Source organism: Panthera leo, chromosome A1 (genome assembly GCF_018350215.1).
Source record: "Panthera leo isolate Ple1 chromosome A1, P.leo_Ple1_pat1.1, whole genome shotgun sequence".
Lineage (NCBI taxonomy): Eukaryota > Metazoa > Chordata > Mammalia > Carnivora > Felidae > Panthera > Panthera leo.
This window is the reverse complement of record NC_056679.1, coordinates 226,970,675-226,988,918: the sequence shown is the minus strand read 5'-3', so window position 1 is coordinate 226,988,918 and position 18,244 is coordinate 226,970,675. Positions and strand designations below refer to the sequence as shown.

The 18,244-nt window shown below is 49.3% G+C and overlaps 1 protein-coding gene across 5 annotated transcripts in view; it reads left to right on the top strand.

Annotated features, from left to right (window-relative positions):
* Positions 1 to 9,102, top strand: part of OTULIN (OTU deubiquitinase with linear linkage specificity) — a 31,812-nt gene extending 22,710 nt beyond the window's left edge. For all 5 annotated transcript variants that reach the window (XM_042952962.1, XM_042952978.1, XM_042952971.1 and 2 more), the window contains 2 exons: positions 1,094 to 1,363; positions 3,860 to 9,102. In XM_042952962.1, coding sequence (XP_042808896.1) covers positions 1,094 to 1,363; positions 3,860 to 4,054 — 465 coding nt within the window. In that variant the 3' untranslated portion in view covers positions 4,055 to 9,102. The remainder of the gene's footprint in view (positions 1 to 1,093; positions 1,364 to 3,859) is intronic.
* The last annotated feature ends 9,142 nt before the right edge of the window (positions 9,103 to 18,244 follow it).

Genomic DNA, 18,244 nt, shown 5'->3' with positions numbered 1-18,244 from the left:
CTCTGCTTTATTTTTAATCAGGAGTCAGTAAACATTTCCTGAGTGGATATATGCATTTGAAACTCCCAGGTATATTTTTAAGAAGTTAGAGGGAAGACCGTAGTAAATTAACAATCAAAAGACCTCATAGTCTTCCTTGCCCAGCTTCATTTTTGCAGCTTGACTTGCTGTTTCTGGGTGGTCAGGGCTCCTGGAAACCCTTTAAGGGGAGAAGTAATTTTAGCTACCCTTCACGGCTTCACATACCAGCCTCACATGCACCTTATTAGCTCCTCCAGACTATTTCTTTTTTTTTTTTTCAATTAAAAAATTTTTTAAAATATTTATTCTTGAGAGAGAGAGAGAGAGCAAGAGCGTGCAAGCTGGGAAGGGCAGAGGGAGAGGGAGACACAGCATCTGAAGCAGGTGTCAGGCTCCAGGCGGTCAGCACAGAGCCCGATGCGGGGCTCAAACTCACAAACTGTGAGATCACGACCACCTGAGCTGCAGTTGGACGCTTAGCCGACCGAGCCACTGAAGTCGGACGCTTAACTGACAGAGCCACCCAGGCGCCTCCCTCCAGAAGTATCTCTGATTGGTTCAGTTTCTTTCTTTCTTTTGTTTTTTTAATGCTTCTTTATTTTTGAGAGAGCGCGCATGAGCAGGGGACGGGCAGAGAGAGAGGGAGACACAGAATGCAAAGCAGGCTCCAGGCTCCGAGCTGTCAGCACAGAGCCTGATGCGGGGCTTGAACCCGCAAACTGTGAGATCATGACCTGAGCTGAAGTCAGGCACTTAACTGACGAAGCCATCCAGGTGCCCCTTGACTAGTTCGATTCCATTGTCTAGGATCTTGAGGAGTTGAAAGTTCCATTCCATGGCCTTGGGCCTTCTTAGTGCCTTTTACTTTTGTTTCAAATTAATGGGGGAAAAGCTGAATAAGGAATTTGTGTGGTCTAAAGAGTACCATGGTTTGAGCTAAAAACTTGAATGTTGTGAATGTTGGTGCATGATCCGTGGTTGCCTACTTGGAAAATAATTTTGTGCACATGGTATGGAAGTATACCAGGGTTTCTTAGAACAGACGTGTAATTGTTATGCACCTTTCTTGCAGTGGGCAGGCTTGGCAGAACTGAGAACTGCTGAAGCGAGGCAGATAGCTTGCGATGAACTGTTCACAAATGAGGAAGAGGAATATAGCCTCTATGAAGCTGTAAAATTTCTAATGCTAAACAGAGCCATTGAACTATACGATGACAAAGAGAAGGGAAAGGAAGTACCATTTTTCTCTGTGCTTCTGTTTGCTCGGGACACATCGAATGATCCTGGACAGCTGCTAAGGAACCACCTAAACCAGGTGGGACACACTGGTGGCCTTGAACAGGTGAGTTGTGCCTTCGGGAGTGTGTTAGTCCAAAGCAGCAGCTTTAATCATCACACGGTATTTCAGAGCCTTTGTCGGTCAAGGGCTCCAGAGCAGCTTAGTTGCGTGATCCCGTCTCGGGGTCTCGGGAGGTTGCAGTCATCCGAGGGCTGGACTGGGCTAGGGGGTCCACTTCCCACGTGGCGCACTCCTCCGGCTGTTGGCAGGAGGCCTCATTGGTAGCTTAGAAGGGTTTAGTTCCTCGACACATGGGCCCTTCTGTAGGGCCACTTGAGTGTCCTTGTGACATGATGGCTGGCTTCTCTGAGAAAGTGAAGTGATCCAAGAAGAGAGCGAGGAGGAAGCCACAGATGTGTTTTGTGATCTCATCTTGGAAGTTAAACGCTGTTGTTTACACCGTATTTTAGTTGTTAAAAACAAGTCACTAAATCCATCCCACACTCAAGGGGAGAGCATTAGTTCCGCCCACCTTTTCAAGTGAGGGGTACAAGGGTACAAAAGAACTGTGGATCTGTTTTGTAACCACCACGTTGATTTCATCCGGGGCTGGCTTCTGCGGGATGCCGGACGGGATTAGTACCCTCGCGTCTGGTAGGCTACAGATACGTGAAGCAAAGGGTCTTATTATTTAATCTTGGCAGCTGTCGCTGTATTAGGTAGCATCCTTTAAAAATAGAAATGGAGTCACCTCAGCCAGTAGAGACTAGCCTGCTCTTGGATCTTTTACAGAGATGCTAAGTTTGGAGTTCTACCCGGAGACCCAGTGCGGTACTGTCCCCTGATTCACCACACCTTGCAGTATGTTTAGTGCCCTCATTATATTATCCTGAAAAGCTGAAGTCCTTTCTGGTGGAACAGCCAGCCATTAAAGTAGCATTGAAGGCTTTCCATCCAAAGTGCTCCCTTTGTGCTTACGAGGCCCACTTGCCCACTTGCGCTTACCTTTTTCTGTGTGTAAGAAAGAGCAAAGGCTGAAGGTCACTGCTGGGTCGGGCAGAATTGACTTACCAGAAGAACTGCTTACAAAAAGTGTCTGCACTCGCAGTGTAGGCTGCTTACGTCTCCTGAACCGTAGCGCTGGCCTTCAGTAAAAAGTCTGGTGCAGCTGGTTTGCAAATTAGACCGAAGTTCGTTCTTTCTGAGTCCTCACAAAGTCTACTGTCATATGGCGAGTCCGTTTTTAAAATAGAACAGCTTTATTGAGACGTAATTTACGTACCATAAAGTTTACCCTTTTGAAGTGCGTAACTCAGTGGTTTTTAGTATTTTTATAGAGTTTTGCAGCCATCATTGTAGTCTAATTTTAGGCCATTTTATCACTCCAGAAAGAAACCCTGTAATGATTGGTGCTAATTCCCCCTCCCCTCCAGCCCTAGGCAGCCGCTAGTCTACTTCCTGTTGCTAGAGATTTGCCTATTCTGGACATTTCCTATAAATGGAATCCTACAATACGTGTTTTTTTGTGACTTGCTTCTGTCACTCAGCAAAACGTTTTCAAGATTCATCCATATTGTAGCGTGTGTCACTAACAGTATTCCATCGTATGGCTGTATCACATTCATTTTTCAGTTGATGGACATTTGGGGTCTTTGTACTTTTTAGCTATTTTGAATGATCCTGTTATGAACGTTTATATGCAGGTTTTTTGTGTGGACACATATTTTCATTTCTCTTGGGTATGTACCTAAGATGTACTTCTTTTTTTTTTTTTTTTTTTAAGTTTATTTTAGAGAGAGTGAGACAGAGCGTGAGCAGGGGGAGGGCCAGAGAGAGGGAGACACAGAATCCGAAGCAGGCTCCAGGCTCTGAGCTGTCAGCACAGAGCCCAATATGGGGCTCAAACCACGAACCTGTGAGAACATGACCTGAGCCAAAGTCGGACGCGTAACCGACTGAGCCACCCACCCACGCGCCCCCCCCGTTTTTTAAATTGAAGTTCATATAAAATTAACCCCGTTCTAAAGTATATAACTCAGTGGCTCTTGGTACATTTAAGCATTGTATGACCACTACCTGTGTCGAGTTCCAAAACATGTTCATCACTCCACAAGAAAACCTGGCACCTGTTAAGTGGTTGTGCCTCGTTCTTACCTGTTTGATCCTAACTGTTCTGGGGGGTGTGAAGTGGTAGCTCAGTGTGGCCTCGGTCTGCGGTCCCCTGATGACTTTTCAGGTGCTCATTACCCATTTGCATATCTTCTTCGGATTAATGTCTGTTCTTTTCACATCCTTTGCCCAATTTTTAAACCGGTCGTTTGCTTTTTTAATTGTTGAGTTATAAAAGTTCGTCATACATTCTGGATACAAGTCCCTGATTTACCAGACGGTGAGTCCAGTTTTGATGATCTGCTTGTTTGTGACAACTGTGGGGGAAAGGCCAGGGGCCGGGCCCAGGGCGGGGAAGGAGGGTTGCTGCCCGCAGCCTGGGAGGGAGCAGGTGGGACTGTGTCTTTCAGCACAGCTTCCCCCCGCAGACCCGTTGGCTCTTTTCCCCAGGTGGAAATGTTCCTTCTTGCCTATGCCGTGCGCCACACCATCCGGGTGTACCGGCTCTCCAAGTACAGCACCGAAGAATTCATCACGGTCTACCCCACCGACCCACCCACGGACTGGCCGGTGGTGACCCTGATCGCCGAGGACGACCGGCACTACAACATCCCCGTCAGAGTGTGCGAGGAGACGAGTCTGTGAGGGACGCGTGCCTGGACGGCCCGGCCACACGGCCGAGGTGCCCTGGCAGCTCCCTGCCGCGGCCCGCGGGCTTCCAGGTCTCTTCGGGTGACCCACGGGGACTGTTGGGCCGGGCGAGCCAAGCTGGACTGGGCTGTTCTGAGGACGGCTTTTGGTCATTAGAACTAACCAGGGGTTTTCCCTCCTCTCTGATGCGATATGTTTCCTCGGGGGCCTTCAGAGCACTTCTTTTGGAAGGTACAAACTACATCTTCTCCATAAAACAAACCTTTTGTATCAGAGGAGACGCCTCTCGGAGAGGAGTGTGTTCTTCACGTCTCAGAAGCAGACTCTCTAATGTAAACTAGGTCTCAGTTTTTTCTCAAGATAGTAATTTTTTGTTTTGGGGGTGATGGGTCTCCGGAGTGCCCGTCCTATGCAATTCGGCTTACGTGGCCTAACTCTGAGGCGGAGCCTGTTAGGGGCACAGTCATAACGTCCTCTGATAGTCTTACTGAGCACTGGTTCGGGCTTACATGTTCATTAAAGCTATCCTAAGCAGACTGTCTCATAGAAGATTGAACACTGGGTCCAAAAATGAGATATTTAAAGCTGTAGGAGGGATGTGGTGGCACATCACTCCTGACTCCGAGAGTGTGACAGGTGCCTGAGGTCGTGGCCGCGCCTGGCCCGGTGCGTCGTGCAGGTGGTGCGCTCTCGGCTGGGTGAGTTCGGGCGTTGGGCCGTTGGTTCTTCTCCATTTCACAGATGCGCCGTTGTATAGTCAGAACGGAGCTGAGATCCAGCTGCTGTTTTAGAGGAGGAAACCGAGGCCAGACGGCGCTGGGCACTCGTCTGTGTTCGGAGGCGAGAGGGAGCGAGATCTCGACTGGCCCGTGTGCCCTTTTCATGGTGTGGTTTTGAGGCTGCCTCCGCTGCCAGAGTCGAGTACCTGGGCGGGGGTGGGCGACAACAGCAGAGCGTCCGGGAGGGTCCGTGAGCAAGGTTAAGCAGAGGCGCGTACCAAAGCTGAGCGCCGGAGTGTGGCAGAGCCGCGGCTGCCTGTGGTTTGGTTTGGGAAGCCCGAGGGAGGAGGTGACGTTCCTGGCTCTCAGTGGCCACCTGCACCGAGGCCTGGCTGGTGACCGGCGGGGCGACGGGCCTGGTTGCAGGCGGCGAGGGTCCGGATCACCCGCACGGGGCGTGGGCCGTGCACCGTGTTCGCGGGACCGGATGCCTCTCGTGCCGACCCAACGTTTGTGGGCGTAGAGTTTCCCTGAGGTACTGGGCTTTATTTCATAGCAATTACCAGCTTATTTGGTTCAATTTAGCATAGTTAGCAAGCTAGCAAACACCTTTTGGGAGTGGCAAACCTTCTTTGAAGATTTAGTTTTGCTTTGTACTGAAAAATTAAAATTCTCATGAGAAAACTCAAAGGACACGCAGAACTAGGCAGACTGTTAGGTTAATAATCCCCCATTACTCCATCAGTACTGTTCACCACCCTTTGGTAAGTGTGTATTCATTAGCGTGTTTGCATCAAGCTCTGTTCTAAACGCGTGTGAATGTGTGGCAGAGGTTTTGTGGTCTTGGCTGTGAGACGGGATGGTTCCTTGAACAAGGAGGTACCTCGGCGCCAAATTAACAACAAGGACTTCTTAGCGGCCTCGAGGCTTCATTTTAGTATTTGTAGCTCTACAACGGGAAATGCTTTCTCTTCATTCGTGAACATTTTTTAAAGCGCACTTAACATGTTGAGGCACAGGGCCGTGAAGGTCTCTGTCCGGGCTGCGTTGTCTCTGGCTGTTGGTTCATACCAGCTGTTGAATTTAATAATACTCATGATCCTGTGTCTTTGCATGTCAACAGTGTTTTAGTCTTCGTGAACTTGAACTGGATTTCTGGGCAACTTGTTTACATACATCCTTTTTTCTTGTTCCTGTGTGTGATATTGTCAGAGTGCAGAAACCGTGGTCTTCACCACCACATTGATGAAAGTTTGAAACCATGTGTTTGAGTTGCTTTCTGTCCCGGCGCCTTACTGGACTCTGCCCTCAGACTGTTATCCAGGCTTCGTGGGATCCCAGCATCAGAGAAGCAAAACTTCCAAAGAAACCGTATTTCAGGAAATACAGATGATCGGCCGACTTTAAAAAATAACATTCTTTGTTGCCACGTGCAACTTCAGTTGCCCAGAATCTCAGTTCCATTAATCATTCCTGATCTCGGGCTGGTCGGGTGACAGCAGCAGAATAGAAATTGCGTTGAGACCAAAATAGATGCAGGATAATCTGCTTAGAGGGGTCTCTACAATGATAGAGCGTTCTAGAAGAAGAGAACTCAGTAGTGACCACACGGAGCCCACTTTCATCCCCAGAGTTTATTGAGAGACTTCAGGCGTTTTGGACCCTGTAGTCTTGGCGGGAAGATTATCTCCAGCTTAAGCAGGTGTGACTTCTACTGTTGAGCTCATTTAAGGTACATTTAAACCTGAAAGCATTTCCCTGTAACAAGTTCCCAGGAATTAACACTGCTTCCTCAGGACATTTTCTTCTGGCTCCTCTCCTCACCTGCTTAGCAACATCTACATACACAACATACGCTGATTTCGCTGATTTCACTTGGACCCGTGGAACAGTGATTGACGATGGCCACAATGGGGGACGAGAGGCCAATATGTGGTTTTTCACTTGTGATCTAGGCCTAGGTGGGGTTTGATCTGAAATGTTTACAGTTCCCCTTCCTTAGAATATGGCATAGCCGGAAATGTTTTAGACACGCAGAACAGGATTGACCCGCTTTCTTTGTATAGGCCTTTACTCTTTTATTAGATGTTTGCTGTCGTGTCAGGTAAGGGCTGATGAAAGTTTTCAGGCATTGCCTTTGTCTCCTTTCATTATTCTGTTCCTTCCGGTTGTAAGGATTATCAATCAGGTAAAAATCTCAGGCCACACGAGTCTTAACACCTCCGCCAGAAGAAGCAACTTTTGTGGGTTTTTATGTGCTTTTTTTTTTTTAAGAGGCTGTGTTTTCCCTCCTGCCCCGCATCTCTGCCTAAGTTGCTGGCTCCCCTCATGGGCTGCAGTCTGCTTCTGGAAGGTGTCCGGATGACAACTGTAAAGTGCTCTATGTATGGCCTATAATGATTTAGCGCCCTTACTATTGCTGCCTTTGCGTAGGACTCCAGTAGACTTCCCCTGTCTCTTCTTTCTGATGTTAAAACAACAGTTGATTATTTTTCCTCTCTTTATTAAGCAGTATTTTGCAAGGACTCCCCCCTTGAAATCCCAGAAGTATAAACTTCCAGGGAATCTTATTTGTAGGCACAGGTAGAAATCTGTGACTACTTAAAACACAATGAAAAGGAGGCCCTCTGTGTGTGTGAAGTGAATCTGAAATGTGTGTGAAGGGCATAGAATCCCCAGACTGTTTAGCAAAAGGCAGAGCACAGTGTCACGTAACTTAAAAACAGCCCAAGGAACTGTAAGAAGTGAATTGAAGAAGGAACTGATTTTAGGGTGGAACTGTCACTTTAAGACAAAACAATGGATGCCCGACATTCCTGGGCCTATGTTATACGTAGATAAAAATCTGAATGAGTAGAAGGACATCTGTGTATGGATTTTGCAAAGCCTTTTTCCTAAAATGTGCTAAATTTTGCTCATGTAATATTTAATGCTTCACTCTTCTGGAAAACCTTGATGATCTCTTCTGAGGAGGTGGAGAGACCAGGGACCCAATACTGAGTTGTGCAGAGAGTAAAGACAGGGGCAATGGAAGATTAAAGCCTTTGTCATTCAGTTTATAACTTAGGGCCTGGAAGAGCACAAAACTAACCCTGTTTGGCTGTCTGCCAGCGCTGGTGGCCGCTTAGAGCCCCCACCCCACCCCGGGCGGGGAGGGGCAAGTTGTGCCTCGCCACAGCAGGGGACCCAGCAGCATTTGGGAGGGGGAAGGTGAGCCGTCCCACTTGTATTTTTTTCATAGAATATTGAAATGTATTACTAGGAATGGCGGAATGGGTCAGTACATATAATTAAACTATGCAGAACGGCCTTTAAGTCTGGAAATACAGATACGTTAATCGCATTGAAATATCATATCAGCAAACCATTTATTATGGAATGTCACTGTTCCCAGGCCTTATGGCCATCTGCGTATTTAAATATTTTTAATGATCATTACTAGCCAGGGCTAGAATTTTGTCTGTCATGTTGATTTCTTGGCTCTAAGTCTGGGTCAGGAATGAAATCGCCAGAACGTGGTTAATACAAGGAAAGGTTACAGGGCTCGAAATATCTACGGTCATAGCGGTCATTCTTCTAGTAACCAGGAGTGGTTGAGAGTAATTATGAACTTCAAAATAATATTTTGTACTTAAATTCTAGGAGCTTTTCTATAATAAGAAATGCCTTGATCTGTATGCCCATAAATGGTGCTAAAATCTGGTCCCCTTTACAGGAACCACAGCAGTCCACAGGAATGTTGATTACTTCTGAGTATTTCGATGAGGGAACAACGCCAAAATGAATGTATCTAATGAGCTCCCTCCTCATTTCCGTTGTTTTATGAAAATATTTTGGTGGTGTTACCTGCACTGTAGCAGCTTCTGACTTTCAGTATTGTGAATTTGGAGAGGATATCAGCCAACTTCTGCCTCTGGCAATGTGTGTCCTTCCCTGTGGGCTGGGCTGGGAAGGGGGCGTGGCCGGGAGCTCAGGCCCTACTCCTCTGGGCTTGTTTAGCAAAGTCTTCCTCTGTTTACACTGTAAAAATGTTTGTTAGCCTTTGTCAAAAACGTCTGCCCCAAGAAGGATGCTCCAGAGCCTTGGGTCAGTTTGGGGCTGTGCTCCGCCCCTGCCGCTGTGGCTGGAGGCCTGGGTGCTGGGGGCGGGGCGGGGGCGGGGTGGGCAGGAGCTCCTTCTGTGACTTGTTGAGTCAGGTCTTCACTGTTGGAGGCGGAGCTGACTCAGGGCTTCACTGTTGATCCCTTTAGCAAACCTGACCACTGAGGATTGTACGAATAAATAATCAGAAATAAACATAGAAAATAAAAGATCAGAAGCCTGGCTGTGCTGCTGTGTTGCCTTTGAGGACCTGGGAGATTTGGGTCCAATACTGGAAGTTTCTAGAACCCGCCCCCCACCCCCACCCCCCCTCAAGCCTGTGGTGCCTAAGGACTTCACAGTGCCACGTAAATGCTGCAGAATAACGAGGTGCGTCGTTCCGGACTTGGGTCTAGATTCAGTACCAGTCCTGCCACCCCAGGTGGTGAAGTGAGGTGCACCCACTAGGGCGGCAGTCACAGTGCAGACCCGGCCTTGCCCTGTGTTTGCCGAGAGAGGTCCGTGGTGTGTGTGACATGCTAGGCATTCAGGAGCCATTCAGGCCGATGGTACCGCACCCACAAGGATCACAGCAGGAACTCGTGTGCGCGCCGTAGGAGTTAGACTGGCCTGAAGGAAATGAATAATCTGACGATGGGGAAGGCCGGGCTTTCACAGGTACTCCTGGCGCCAGAGAAGGAAGTTGGAGGCCACAGAGACCTCCCTTCCTGGTGGTCGAAGAACCGAGTCTGGGGGTCTGTTTGCAAACTGGTGCTGGGCTTCTGAAGAACCCTTGGTTAGGGGGCGGGCATCCATCAGAAAGCAGTGCCAGGCTGGATATGGGCCGCAGGAGGACCTTCCTGGGATAAACCACAACAATGAACTGTTTTCTCCTCCTCCACCCGGTTCAGTTGGCTAATCAACAAAACATCCGGTACAGATACACTTTGCCCTCCGCTTACCTGAATTACGGTGATCTCAGTTCTAAGGGCTGTGTGTCTGGCATTTCTCCATGACCTCCCCCCAGCCCGCAGGTGTAGAGAACAGGGATCTAGGCTGTGGGTCCTAGGGAAGCCCTTAGGAATATCTTTACTCCCCATCAAATGGTAAAAATACCAACTGTGCTATGTGTGTTCAAAATGAGCATGCATTTATATGGTATGCTTTCACTTCATCTCTTATCTTGCTCAAGACCTCCTGGGCATTCTTTCTGGAGGGTCTTGTAATTGTTTGTCTCCCCTCCCCTTCCCCCTACTCCTGCCTCTTGTCTGGGCTCACGGTAGGTGGCCTAGTAATGACCTTGTGAACTCCCGGGTCTGAAGGGTTGATGATAGACCTCTAGCCCGGAAGAGGCAGAACAGATTTGGCCTTTGGAGTGGAAAGCCCTGAGCGACACTACTGTCTCAGCTCCCCAGAGTGAGGATTTTTCTGTCCTTCCCTCCCATCTGGCAGCCCAGCCCTCTGGTGTCGCAGGGTGGTCGAGAAGATAGGTACAAATTTTTTTAGGCATTTCTAGATCCAACATGTTTAAGGCTCTTGAGATGTGTTTCCAAACTGCCCTCCAAAAAAGTTGAAAGAATTTTTAGTCTCACCGGGAGGTAAGACTGCTTCGTTGTTCCCCGAGTGAGACGAGGTGTGATTTGATTTTGAACTTTGACAATGCAGCAAGGAAAAAAAAAAACGTAAAGAGAGACATCTAGTTTTAGTTGGCTTTTGATTCTGGTAATGGTGGACATTTTTCCTAGATATCTGTTGGTCATTAGGATTTCTTTCCTGCACTGCCTCGCCACGGTCACCCGTGACATTAATCTCTTTCCCTTGTTGAATGTGTGCTTGAAACATCTTGCCAAATCGTCTGCTGAAGAGGTGCCGTTAATTGACATTTCTCCTGGAGAGGAAGGGTGCCAACTTCCTCAGGCCCCTGCCAACGCTGAGCTCTATCAAAGTTCTTCATCTTTGCGGAGTTGACAGTTGGACCTTCAGTTTGCGTTCCTGTACTTGAGTGAGGCTGAACCTGCTTTCATCTGTAGAAGCTGTTCATGGGTCATTCTCTGGGAGCTCGTGTCCTTTGCCCATCCGTCATACTTTCTAACTAGACTGTCATATGTGAGGATACTTTTGGTTTTTGTTTCTGTTTCTGTGTTTCCCAAAGAGACGTAGGGGAGGGAACATCGAGAAGGGAAGCCTGACAGAGGGGTGAGCGCACGTCCGTGTTGAGCGCTCTTGATTGCAAGTGAGAGCTGGCTCAGGTTATCTGAGTTCGTGGAGGGCTTGATTCATCAACAGGAAGGGGTTTGAGGTGAGAAGGCCTCCGGAAGGGGGGCTGCTGCACAGGTGTCCTGGGGTTAGCTGTTCCAGGGAGGAAGGTGGGGAGGAAGGCGTGAATCGTTCATTCAGCAAAGAGCGCCCGCAGGCACAGTTCCAGACAGACTCCAGATGCAAGGATGAGCCGGGCCCAGTCTTCCCCTCCCTGTCCTTCCCAACTGTCCCCTCCCTGGCCCTCCCCAGCCCTCCAACTGTCCCCGACTTGGGCACAGCTCACGTGCACCGGTGACAGGTGAGCTGAATGGCATGGCTCCAGGCACGGACTCACCAAGCGATTTTGTCGTCCACTGTTCAAGAGGTGATCAGTGGGAGAACTTCCCCTGCCCCTGGATGGAAACTCACCTGCAGGCCTCCACCGCTTTCCTGGGCACCCTTGGGGAGTAGAGAAACCGTGCAGTCATTTTACATTGCCAAACGTGGTCCCCGTTCAGGAATTGGAATGCCGTGTGTCGTAGAAGTCAAAGCTTCGAGTGACCACTAACGGCACCGAGTGCCCCCCCCACCCCCTGGCCGCCGCTCCCAGAGCTGCAGCAGGGGGAGGGAGGCCAGCGTGAGGGCAGGGGAGCAGACCTCCTACTCTTGATGGTCGCTGTCCTAAACCGGCCTCCTTCCTGGGCCTGGCCGGGGCTTAGCTCTTCTCTCATCCTGGTGGGGACACTCGCAGGGATCTGTGGCGACCCCTCTGCCCCTCCTCCTCCCCCCAGCTCAAGGCCTCTGGTGAGCACTTCCGCATGCTGTGGCCATTCTTCCCCCCTCCCACCCCTCCACCTTTGCAGCCCCTAGGAATCCAGTGATTCCCCTTCCCCCCCCCCCCCCCCCCCCCCCCCAGCTTCCTACTTCTGAGCCCTGTTCACCTGCTCAGGACCTCAGGAGGACCCCAGGTGGGCTTGTGGCCTGTGTAGCTCAGGTCTGGCTCAGGGGAGAGGCTTTGCAACTTCTGCCCTGTCAAAGTTGGCATGTGCCAGCCAGCCCCGGTGCCCCCTCCCCTCTGGCTCTCTCTTCTGGCAGATCTGACACCAGAGCTCCGAACCCCCGCCACTAGGGGCCTATTTCAGGGGCTCTCCGTGTCTCCGAAGAGCCTTGTCAGTAGGCTTAAGGTGTCGAGGGATCTCCCGCCGCCCACCCAACACTCACACGTGATGCACACACAGCGCTGAAGAGGAGAAGGGCTCAGTACAATTCTGCAAGGAAACCATCTCTACAAATTACCTGTTTAAGTATCTGGGTTCTTTTATGCCCTTGCGGTGGGCGAGGATGAAAGAAGGAACAGGTTTTGGAATGAGGCCAGGCATGAAGACTCCTGGAGCCGGGAGGCCGGCCACCTGCACGAGTTCCCATCTTGTGATGCTGCTTCTCATTGGATGCTAACGTCCTCCTTTCTGGCTGGGCCCGGTTTACTACACGTAGCCCAGGGTCGGCCTGGTGCCCACCCAGGTAAGTGTGAGGTCCTCCTTATAGCAACCCAATGCCTAGCGTGAGAGGAAGGGCTAGCCTGGAAAGGCAAGGGGGAGGTGGTCAGCCTGCTAGGAATGGTTGAGCAGGTTGTGTACTGCAAAACTCCAGGAGGCGTCATTCACCCCACAGTCCAGGAGGACCCATGAGCCTGAAGGCTACCTGAGGTGACCAGGAGCGTGTGAGCTAAGCCAGAGGGACTAAGGATGCAGAGGAGGGACAGATGTGACAGATAGTAGGAGAAAGAGCCTCCAGGGTCAGTGGCTTGATTGCAGGAGGGGTGGGGCATGGAGGAGGCTTCTGGGTGGGTGACAATGTGACTCACCTAGATGGCAGTCAGGAGAACGCATGGGGAGGGTGGGGAGAAAGTGTGCAGGGAGGGGCCTAAGGCCAAGGCCCCTCCGGGACCCCTCCGAAAGAGGTTGGGAGGTGACTGGTCTGAAGCGCAGGAGCAAGTCTGGGCTGGAAAAAGTGCTCTGGGCATCGCCAGTGTGTATTTGGAACTGGAAACAGGCCCAGATTAGGTCACCCAAGAGCATGTAGAACTGGATTCTCAACTTCGGCGGGAGCGGGCTGGGGCGTGGGGGCCATTTTTAGTCTTTTCCTAAGAGGGCAGAATTCAATAGCACTGCTCAACACAGTTGTGGGGTGGGGGCGGGGGGGCGGGGCGGGTCAGAAGGTGGGCAGGGCAGTGTCTGGGGAAAGGCAGAGCCGCTGAGCTAGGATGTGGCGTGGCCCAGACAAATGGGCCTGTGAGCATGTGTCCTAACAGTTTCTGGGGCTGGGGGAGACCAGCTGACCGCAGCCGGCTTTCCTGGGCCACCTGCCTTTACGGCGAGAGGGCTTTTTACACGAACCAGATTGAAGGTTGGGTGGGTAGTATAATGTAAAGTCGGACACCAGTTGTGCTCGTTCTGTTTTGGTCTTTGCAAAGGTATCCGGAGTATCTGAACCAAAGACCAGATTGGCTGTCGTTTTGTTCCGTGAACGCTGTGGTAGTCTGTCTCTGCTGAAAGCAGGCCGGCGGGAGTGTTTGTAGATTCCCTGGCTGAATCAGTTCCATGCCACTTGGAAGCCCGGCCCACAAGCACCTCCGTCTGCCTGCACTGCCTTTGATCAGACTCTGCAAATCCTGATGTCGCGCTAGGCTAGAACTGGACAAGATCTCGTTCTAGAGCAGAGACGGCCAACCCACAGGCATCCAGTACCTTGCCCGACTCAAAGCTAATAAGCAGCCGAGATAGAATGAGGACTCCCAGTTCCTGGTTTTTCTTTTTCTTTTTGTGCAAAGACCTATATGTTGAGCTGGGAAATTAGCACAGTATTTATTGGCTTGTGTGGTCCAGGAAGAAGCCTGGAGCTCATTGTGGGCAGGATTAAAGACATAAGCAAAGCTAACCTTGCCCCCAACTCAAATGTTGCCTTTAAGAGTATTGAAAAGGATAGTTTGGGAGAGGGCATAGTTTTCTCCATGATATTAACCTAAAAGCCCAGTAGATCACATTTATAATTATATCCAAACCGCTTATCACAAGGGTAAACCTTTTGGAATTTTGCTACCATTGTATAAGGTGTGGGTGTGTGCGGTTTGTCATAATTAACAGTAAGAGGCAGTAACAGGGAAGCATAGAAGTAGTACTGAGATCTGGGATTTTAACCCAAAGACACACGCTAAAGCTGCGCAGAAGAGAAGACACAGTCTTGGGCAGGGCGGTGGGATTCTTCCAACCCTGTCGGTGACGGGTATGTAATAAAACCCTTTCTGTCTATAATCTCTCACGGGAGGTTTAAAGCATGAGAGCCATCATTCTTCTAAGTTAAGACGTTCCATTTTAAAGAGAGTAATGCTTTTCACATAAAGACTGGTAAGAACAAGGATGCCTTAGATGTGGGCGGGAGGGGGTTTCAGGCTCTGGCCCTCTTCGTTTCCTGATGCCCATCTATGGTGGGTATCCCCATTCGAGAAGGGGTGGAGAGAAGCTGAGTACTTCAGAGAAGTACTTTCACTATTACTGCAATTATGGGAAGTAAAAATTCATTTTAACATAGAATACAATTTGAAGCAATAGGTCATATTTAAATAAGGGATTTTAAAGAAATATGCCAGTGGTTACAGATTTTAGCTACTGGGGCGAAGGGCAAAATTTTAATGCCTCGTGTACAACAGAAAAGGGAAATGTACTTAGAATTAGGAAATCATGTAATTTGGGATGTATAAACAGACTGATGGTTCCAGTAAGAAAATCAAGAAACTAAAAGCAATCTCAGTCACATGCCAACTTTAAGCTTTACTTAAAGTAAAATTAGAGTATGAAAACTATTTGACAACACATGAGCATAAATTCTGCCCTCCCGAAAATAACCAAAAAAGAAAAGCATATGTAAATGCCCTTAACAAAAAGTTATGTCTGTGAAATACACATATAGCCATTGTTCAAGGGCAATGTGTATTTTATATTGACCTTTGCGGTCAGTTTTAATCAAAGGCTACACAGATATTTTGATGTGATCGGTTTCAGTTAAACCCACAATTTTGATGTGAAATTGAAAAGCTGGTAAACTGGAAGCCACAGCACATGTGCAGTGACTCCCAGGAGACCTCATTTTGTTAAAAAAAAATCCGGGATCACCGCAAACGTTGAGATCTGAAAGGAAAAAGGAGGTAATTTTATCCTTCCCTTGCAGGATCCTGTACCGGGGTCCTAAATCCTGGATCATACCCAGAGTATTGGCCCCAGAAGGAGCCTTAGCAGTGATGGCCCAAGCCTCTGCTGTGCAGGCGACGAGTGTGAGGCCAGAAAGGGGTGAGTGATGTAGAAGGTCGTGCCATTTAAGCTGTCCTTCAGCGAATGAGCACAGCCTTGTACGTCTGGAACAGAACTCATGGGCGGCTCTGGCAAGGTTTCCGAAGTTCTCCGACTAGCTCCTTGGTCATTTCTGCTTTCGATATCTGCCCTCTCCGTACATCACTAAGCAAACCAAACACATCGCAGGTTGCTGTGGATTCGCCTCGACAAGCGTGAATGTGGCACCGCTAGGGGAACGTGCCTGCTTTGTGGCAGCTGGTCCTGGCTGCGGTTGCTGGGCGGCGTGTAGACGTGTACCTGGTGCCTCCTTTGTTCGACCAGGGTGGTCTGCACTTCACCTTCATAGCAGATCCATCCAGAGCGTGAGTCCCCTATGCTTGTGGCCCCCATGCTTCAGGGGACAGAGTCCACCTGGCTGTGATGTGTCCCAGCTCCAAATGCACCATTTCTTGTCCCCGATTCATGGCTGGAGAACGTCTGCCTCTTGACTTTATGGTGCCAATCAATCTCCATATGCCACTGAATTTCCATGAAGACAGACAGTGAATGATACCATCTTAAGCTGGTCTGTCTCCAGCTTTCCTTAACCTAGGGAAACCACTTCCACTTCTGGACACAGGAAGGGGTCCTACCTCTTGTGAGGTTTTGTTTTGTTTTGTTTTAATTTTAGAAAGAAAGTGCGAGGAAGGGAGAGAGGCAGAGAGAGAGAGAGACTCCCAAGCAGGATCCACACTCAGCACAGAGCCCGATGCAGGGCTCAATCCGATGACCCTGAGATCATGACCTGAGCCAAAATCAAGAGTCAGATGCCCAACCAAATGAGCTGCCCAAGCACCCCTCTTGTGCATTTCTGTTTACATGCATGAACTGTGGAAGCTCATGGTGCACTTAAGCTTTGTAACCTAACTCAAAAAGAGGTACAGTATAAGAAATGTGCTGAATCTATGTGTAGTCGACTGCCATCTACACAAACACATAGATCTTACACAGACTTGGAGACCAGGCCGATTATAAATGAAGCAGGGAAAAAATCTTTCAGAACCAGTAGGACTCGGCAAAGAATGACTTAAAAAAAAAAGAATGATCAGGGGGCGCCAGGGTGGCTCTCAGTCAGTTGAGCAGCTGGCTTTGGCTCAGGTCATGATCTCACAGTTCGTGGGTTCGAGTCCCACATCAGGCTCTGTGCTGACAGCTCAGAGCCTGGAGCCTGCTTCAGAGCCTGGGTCTCCTTCTCTCTCTGCCCCTCCCCTGGCTCACACTCTGTGTCTCTCTGTCTCTCAATAATAAATAAGCATTAAAAAAAAAAAAAAGAATGATGACTTAGGAGGCCCACCTTTGGTGCTCCGCTTAGCAGAGGCTAATAGTTCGAACTTTCCCTTTTGAGAAGAAAGTCAGCTCAGAACAAGCTCCCACCATCTCTTCTCCATCATTTTTCCCTTTTGAGATCAACACACACACACACACACACACACACACACACCCCTCTTTTCTGACCTCTGAGCGGAGTTTGGGGTTATTTTGATTACGTAATAAAATTGCGCTCATTTTGAACATTGGCATAGTTCGCTTCAGAGGTGTAGCCTTCGAAAGGGCAGGGCCTTTTCGTTCATTCGTCTTCAGATTGCTTCTACATCCTGTTTCATGTGTGGTTACATCAGCTGATGAGTCATGTGATGTTTTGCTATTTCAAATGACAGAGACTCAACCACACAGAGGGAGCCTCTAGAATGTTTACCAAACATGTGGCTCAAAAACATGCTTTTCTCTGGTTCAGACGCTTTTTCTGAAAGAGGCGTGTGAGGCTGTGCGTGAGGACAGCTGTCTACGGAAGGCAGGTGGGATCGACGGGTTTCATGGACTTGGCTGCAACGCACAGGTCTCAACACTACAAACTGCCCTGTCTCATAAAGCCCTGCCCATCGCAATGTTGGTTACAAAAAAGTGGCAGGACTTAGAACATAAAAGGCCCCTTTTTCTGGTCTGTGCGTCACTTTGAAAGCTTCATCATAAGTTCAGGGGTCGGCTGACCTGCAGAATAAGAGGCCAGAAGCTGTGGCTGGTTGAAACACAGCTGAAGTAGAAATTTTAAACATTTCATATTAGAGCGCACGAGTGGGGGAGAGGGGCAGAGGGAGAGAGAGAGAATCTCAAGCAGGTTCCATGCTCAGCATGGAGCCCGACGCGGGGCTCGATCCCACGATCCTGGGATCGTGACCTGAGCCGAAATCAAGAGTCAGACACTCAACCTAACAGAGCCACCCAGGCGCCCCTGAAGTGGAAAGATTTTTTAAATACGGGAAAATATTTCTCAAGATAATGTCACTTAAGTACAACAGCATAAATACTTCCTATTTTGCAACACTGGTTCTTGGTCTCTCCTACTTCAGTCTGAATTAAGGAAAACAACTCTAGTCGGAGAACCACTGAGTCTTTAAATTGTTTTGTTTCTAGAAACTGAGAGCACATACCGAAGCTTTACTTGGCCACATCTGATACATCCTGAACCCGCGCTGAAGCTACTCTTTCTGACGGAATCAGCCACCCAGGGACATTTCCAAAGACAAACCACCCGCCAGGGCTAACACACAAACAAGACGAGCCCAACACAGGCAGCGAGGGGCCGGGCCTGGCTTGCACCCAGTGACATAAAGCAATAGCCTTCCGTGCCCAAAGAATCCCAAACAGGTGAGGGGTTCTGGCCACTGAGCAGACCTGTCAGCACGTCCTGAGCCTCACGGCCGACAGGTCCAACCCTATCATGACCTCCCCGGGGCCAGCCTCACCTGGTCCTTGGTGCTCGG